The sequence below is a fragment of the Cynoglossus semilaevis genome, chromosome 13, assembly GCF_000523025.1.
Source record: "Cynoglossus semilaevis isolate Cse_v1.0 chromosome 13, Cse_v1.0, whole genome shotgun sequence".
Lineage (NCBI taxonomy): Eukaryota > Metazoa > Chordata > Actinopteri > Pleuronectiformes > Cynoglossidae > Cynoglossus > Cynoglossus semilaevis.
The window spans coordinates 1433825-1440966 of record NC_024319.1 but is presented as its reverse complement, the minus strand read 5'-3'; the positions used below and the strand labels follow the sequence as shown (position 1 = coordinate 1440966).

Genomic DNA, 7142 nt, shown 5'->3' with positions numbered 1-7142 from the left:
GAGGTGTGTGTGTGTGTGTGTGTGTGTGTGTGTGTGTGTGTGTTTTCCTCCATCAACACAAATCTCTGTTGTGTCATTTCTCTCCACCTTCGATGACACATCACTTTGTGGAGGTAAAATGCAGCCGAGAGAGAGAGAGAGAGAGAGAGTGTGTGGGGGTGGGGGGGGAGGTAATGGTCTGAATCTATAGGAACAATGTCTGGGGATGCCCCCGCCCCCCCAGTCCCTCAGCGCTCCCTCTTGTTGCCCCCGTCTTTCCCTCGGCGGCGGCGGCGGCGGCGGCGTCTGTCTGTCACTCTGATTAGAGACGGACAGAGTCACGATGAACACCGTGAGAGAGTTGATGATGATGTGGAACCAATAGGACGAGGCGGCTCTGTCCGATACATCACGTGGTTGGAGAGCTCACAGTATCGAGGAGTAAAGAGGTGAGACGGTGTCGGCCGGACCGACCAATCAGAAGTCTCGAATCAACCAGTGAATATTTGAACGAGAGTCCTCAAATAAACGTCTAAAATACTAAAGTAGTAAATATATAATGACAACATTTGTGTAGAGACGTTGATGACGACACTCAACTCACCGTACGATATGATTCACGATTCTTTCTTCACCATACGATTTTTTCTTAAACAAAAGACTAATTCTGACCATCTCCATTGATCTGCTCTGGTTAAACTGGTCAAACTGGTCTGGTCTGGTTGACCTGGTTAACTGTCCATACATGAAACAACAGGAAGTGGAGAGAGTTCCACTGGAGAACACTGTTGGTGTCTGTGGAACAAGTTCATCCCACGTTCTGTTCCAACACCTGAACGTCTCTCAGCCTACGTAGGACCTGACGTCTGGGTTTGATAGTGGGTTTTTAGGAGCATACTGCCACCTACTGCAGTGGAGTGGGTAGTGTCATGGTCTGACCAGTAATTCCTTACAATTACGATTCATTTTTTTATTTCAACCAATGAGAATCGTCACAGACTTGTATGGATTTGAACCCATGTGTAAGGATGTAATTATATATGATGCCCCCTGCTGGTGGTTGGAGAGAAACCGTCTTCCACTGAACTGGACAGTGGAGACGGTTCAGACCGTGGACCTCCTGTAGAGTCACGTCTTCAGTTCAGCCTCCTCCACCTCCTCTCTGCTCCTTCCTGTCGGCTGCTTCTACAGAAGACCAGTTTCATCAGCTCTTGTGACTTAAGTTGTTGTTGGTGTTGAAACAGTCCTCGTTGGTCACATGGTCGTCCTGTAATCCAGCACAGACGCAGTTCAGAGAGTTAGAAAAGAGTCGTGACAAATCTATATCCTATAATAACTGCTGGAGGGGGAGTGATGGGGGAGAGAGGATGAAGGGTGAGGAGAAGAGGAGGTGTGAGAGTGGAGGAGGGCAGGTGGACATGAGGAGAGATGAGTGGTCAAAGAAGACACTAGTGAGAGGACAGGAGGAGGAGGAGGACATGAGGAGGCAGGAGTGTGTGGACAGAACCCTCCCCCACCTCCCCCCCTCTCCCCCGTGTTTATCAGAGCTCAGAATGTACTGTGCTTCAGATTTGTCTGTAAATGTCATCTCCTGTACTTGACTAACAATAGATCACACACACACACACACACACACACACACACACAACGCTGCAGCTTTTCCTCCTGTCCTTCCTTTGATTACCCCCCTCCCCCTCACTCTCCCCCTCCCCTACATCAGGACCACAGACATGGAGGAAGAACAGACTTACAGTGAGGTAAACACACGTCTGACCCTGTGAAGGACTCAGAGGTCAGAGGTCGGGGGGGGGTCGACGTCGCTGATACTAAACACAACCAGGTCACAAATGCACAACAACAACCTCACCCCCTGGGTCTCCTGCAGCTGGAGTCAGTGGGCAGAGGAGGCAGAGGAGGAGATGCACTTCACCTCCCACCTGTGACGCCTCACCCGTTCTCACGGCTTCACACCAGCGACACATGAGGAAACAGGTCGTCCCACGACCGATGGTACTGTTTCTGGTACTGGTGATGGTCGCAGGTTTGAATCCACCATCCACTGCACCCTCGCCCCCCCTGCCCCCCCGACCATGGCGTCAGTAGAATCAAACAGGCGTGGAGCAGTGAACGGTGATGAACACACACTCCTCCTTTTACAAAATATTTCTTTGTTTTGTTTTTAAAGTTGTTTAAAAAAATAAAAGTTGTTAAATGACTTTTATTAATGGGAAGAGAATCACTTCCTGTTTGGTCACCAGGACAGGAAGTCCACATCATGATGATTGTCTTTTTTTTTTTACTCTTTCTGACCTAGATACTGAGGGGAATCGAACCTGGAACCTTCTGCACGACAAGTAACGTATACACAGCAGTGACATAATAATAAACAAACACTGACGTCATCATTATTATCATTCATCAAAAACAACAGTCGGCTGTGGTCACATCAGTGACTCTTAACATCAGTATTTCAACGACCTGAAGCAGTGACGTCACTGACGCGTAAGGACAGAAGGTCGTTGGTTCTAATGACCAAATTATTTCATTTAGTTTCATCAAAATGTCGCTGTTTTTACGGTGAATCGCTCAGAAAAGTAGCGTCTAAAAAACTCCCTTCGCTCCGTCACAGAGATGAACACGAGTGGAGCAGAGGTTCCCTGTTCCCAGGCTAACGCTTCCGTGTAAAATTCACCCGTGTAACGAGTGTAATTATGCGGCCATAACAGCCCCACCAGGGCACAATCACCGCCGACTGACGTCTGATGCTCTCGCGCCGCTCTCGAATCGCTCCACGCGGATGTGACGTTGAACGGCCGCGAGGCTGTGGTGGTTTCCCGGGCAACGCCGCGTGCTGCAGTGACGCCAGCGCAGGCTCGTGGGCGTGGGCGTGGCTTGTTTGACTGGCCACACGCTTCTCTGCCACCAGTGTGGGCGTGGTCACGTCAGGAGAGAGAGAGAAACACGACACCCGGAGGACGGAGAGAAAAGAGGCGGGGGAGAGGGGGAGGAGAGAGGCGGGGGAGACGGGGAGGAGAGCGAGAGAGGGAGGGAAGCGTTGAGCAGTGTGAGAGTGAGTGAAGGACTAAAAAAGTCTGTAGAGAAAGAAAGGCTTTTTCTCTCAGACGTTAATTTGTGTCAAAGTGGTGAAGAAGCTTCTAGACGCGGAGTTGTTGAGCGGGAACAGGATGAGGCCGAGACGGAGCGAGCGACCGACCGGACAGTTGAAGTGACCCGGAGAACTTGTTGGAGGAGAGAAAGGCTTCCTGGCTGACTTCGCTCGGGACCCATCTTTGTCGATTCATCTGTTTTCGCTTCGGCTTCAGAGTCAAATTTAACGCTGCTGTTTACGAGACGACGACGCCGGAGCAGAGTGACCGCCTGAGACCGGCGGTAGGAGAGCGTCTCGGTCGGTTCTGGAGAGGAGAGAACCGGTGGTGAAGCGGAGAGGAGCGAGGGGAGAGGAGTGAGACACCGACGCTGCAGCTACAAAACTTTGTCGTGCGTGTTTTCGCAGTTTTCCAGGTTGGGAAGTAGAGGCAAAGAACGAGGCCGAGAATCGCGACTGTTTCCTCCCAGAGTCAAGTCAGCAGATTTGATCCACTGTGGTGAACTTTAGCCGCACTGTGGCTCAGTGACGACGGCGTCCACAATGAAGACACCGGGCGACACTGGTGAGTGTGTGTGAATGTGAACTTTTGTCCACTGTTGTCTGTCGTCGTGTCGACGCTGATGATTAATTAACAAAGGCAGATAACGATCGACCTCCGCTGGAGAAACAAAGCCGACTGATTGAAGCTGTGTTCCGGATCAGTGCGGTGCAGTCAGACTACTGTACCGGAGAGGAAGTGGTTTCAACTGGTGTACAGTTGTCAGTGTCACTGTGACGGTGACAACTGTACACCACTACAGAATAGTTGTCTTTACTCCGGTCTCTGTCCCTCGGTGGTCGACTGTGTTTTTACGTCAGTGTCAATCACTTTCCGCCCTTTTTCCCCACAACACCAACTTCGTAGTGACACCTAAGGAATCCAGAAGTGATCATTAAATAAAAAAAGAAATATGACAACCTTGAAAGACAGAGTTCCCTCCTCACCCCCCCCCCCCCCCCCCCCCCACACTAACCCACAGCAGGGTAAATAGAGTGGATGATTTGTCAACTCCAGTGCTGTGCAGTGGCAACAGGTCGAGCTGATAAATAAAAGTAATGAATCCAAGAATGTAGAATGTGAAATCCAATCCTGACCAGACCGATGATAAATCAGTGTTGAACTCCACTGACCGGACGGTCGTCCTGACGTGTCCGCAGTTTGGCCTCGGCCTAAACGTCGTCCTTGAAAATATTTGATGTTACCTCAACAGTCGTACACTTTATTTACGGCAGGAGTGACAGGGTGGAGGGAACCCGGCCCGGTCCGGTCCAGTAGAATGTTGAATTTCTGTTTTAACTACAGCTGGATTTAAATACCAGTAAAAAGTCACTAATATCCATTAATACCAGGACTTAGAAAATACATCTGTTCACGTAAAGAAATTTTAGATTTTTCTTTAACTACAGAAAAAAAACTAGTGTAGAAAATGTAGAAAATGCAGAAATATTTTTCATTCTGTTTTCATCATTGATGAAGATGATATTGAGTTGGAGTTAAAGATGGAGGTGAAGGTCTCCAGGAGTCAGACAGCAGTATTTGACATCTTCTGAACTTCAGGGGACTTGATTCAACCTCCTCTGGACACAGATGTGTGGGTGTGATGAAGAGTTAACCAGGTAGTTAAAGCTGAGCTGGTTAACGGTAGTAAACACTAACTAACATGAGGTCGCTGACCTCCACTGGTCAGGTACTTGACCTTTCAGCTTATTGGAGTGCAGATGTTTGGATGTAGTCCTGTCCTCTTCTCAGTCCTCCACGTTGTCTCACACAGTACCTCAGTGGACACACGTGTGTTTGATTCCTGACGTTTCCTCTTTGTTCAGTAACTGAGCCGGAACCGAACGCTGCCGTGGAGTTGGAGATAATTTAAAGCTAACGTGAGAACTTTGAAGATATTTTTATTCCCAGTCCAACTCTGGTCGGACTGAGAGGTTGAACTGCTCTCCAGAATAATCTGGAAGATTGACGAGAGAAGAGACTTTGAACAGAACCAGGCCAGGACTGCACTCTGTGTGTGTGTGTGTGTGTGTGTGTGTGACAGGCGGTCTTTTCCATTTGGGATGTTCCCCCTCCCCCCGCGGCCCCTGTTGCACCGGGCCTCGGCCCCTCAGCCCTCCACATTCCAGCGCACACACACACACCCACTTCTTTGCAGCAGCCTGGGGGAGACGGCCATGACATCACACCTCGTCCCACTACAGGCAGCTCTTTTATTGCACAGAAGTCCGAGTGTCGTAGTGGCAGCAGACAGCTACTGGTTTGACTGTGTTTGTTGTGTTGAGTAAAGCTGAAGAACAACGTTCATGGCCCATATGGTAGGATGCAGCCTTCTCTGTCTCCTTGTCAGTGGACCTTTCCTCTGCACCTCCTGTTCTCCACAGTCTCCTCATTAGCAGCAGCAGATGAGTTGGTGCTGAGGTGGAGAACTGATGAAGCAGGAAACAGTCAGGAAATACAGCTGTTGTTGTTGTTGTCCTTGTTGTTGTTGTTGTTGTTGTCCTGGTTAATCACTGCTTTACTGGAGTTGGGTCAACGTCCAGTTTACTGTCCTGTCCTTGGGTCTAACCTGGTGGACAGTGGTTTATCAGTCTGGAAAATTGGTTGTGGTCCCTCTACAGGTGTTAGTGTGTACTGCACGCAGAGATGGTGTGTCACAGCTGCTGACAAACACTGGTGTGATACTACAGTCACTGTGATACTGTGACACTACAGTCACTGTGATACTGTGATACTACAGTCACTGTGACACTGTGATACTACAGTCGCTGTGATACTACAGTCACTGTGATATTACAGTCACTGTGATACTACAGTCACTGTGATACTGTGACACTACAGTCACTGTGATACTGTGATACTACAGTCACTGTGACACTACAGTCACTGTGATACTGTGATACTACAGTCACTGTGACACTACAGTCACTGTGATACTACAGTCCCTGTGATACTGTGATACTACAGTCACTGTGATATTACAGTCACTGTGATACTACAGTCACTGTGACACTACAGTCACTGTGATACTGTGATACTACAGTCACTGTGACACTACAGTCACTGTGATACTACAGTCACTGTGACACTACAGTCACTGTGATACTGTGATACTACAGTCACTGTGACACTGTGATACTACAGTCACTGTGACACTACAGTCACTGTGATACTGTGATACTACAGTCACTGTGACACTGTGACACTACAGTCACTGTGATACTGTGATACTACAGTCACTGTGATATTACAGTCACTGTGATACTACAGTCACTGTGATACTTTCTGACAGGACTACTTTTATATTTAACCCCCTCTAGTGGTCCGCTCCATCAGGGACATCATTTTTCTTCCTCCACCTCTGTCACTCTCTCTGACAGGACAAGGACTGGTGTGTGTGTGTGTGTGTGTGTGTGTGTGTCTTTGTGTGATGGAATTGCATTGAGGCACCCCGGGCTGAGGAGTGGCCATTGTGTGTGTGTGTGTGTGTGTGCAGTGTGGAACAATGCTGGGAGTGGGGTAGATTCTGTGGCTGATTGTGTGTGAACTTGCGGGGCAGGGGACCTCTCATTGTCCTCAGGATGGTGTGGAGCGGCCCAGAGTTTGACAAGTGAAGAGACTCTGTCTCTGTGTGTGTGTGTGTGTGTGTGTGTTCATCTGCATGCACCAAACTTTTATCACCACTGAACGACACTGTTCAGTGAAGACTGTTGTCTTCTCACCATCAGGTCATGTGACGTCAGTGGTTTTAGTCTTTCTGTTCTTTAGAGAGAGAGAGAGAGAGAGAGAGAGAGAGGAGAATATGAACTGGACATTTACCTTCACTGGTGTGTGTGTGTGTGTGTGTGACACTGTAAATGCTCCTCAGTCTGTGATGGTCAGTCTTATCAGTCAGAGCTGTGTGGTGGTGCTGACCTCAGCAGAACCAGCAGATCCCAGTTCACTTTTACAGCCGTCTTTATAGAACAGCCCCCCCCCCCCCCCCCCACCCCCTCGTTCAGGGAGAACAGGTGAAGC

General features: G+C 49.0%; 1 protein-coding gene across 3 annotated transcripts in view; it reads left to right on the top strand.

Moving 5' to 3' along the window:
* The first annotated feature begins 3016 nt into the window (after positions 1 to 3016).
* Positions 3017 to 7142, top strand: part of erfl3 (Ets2 repressor factor like 3) — a 31488-nt gene continuing 27362 nt past the window's right edge. For all 3 annotated transcript variants that reach the window (XM_025061289.1, XM_025061290.1, XM_025061288.1), the window contains exon 1: positions 3017 to 3650. In XM_025061289.1, coding sequence (XP_024917057.1) covers positions 3629 to 3650 — 22 coding nt within the window. In that variant the 5' untranslated portion in view covers positions 3017 to 3628. The remainder of the gene's footprint in view (positions 3651 to 7142) is intronic.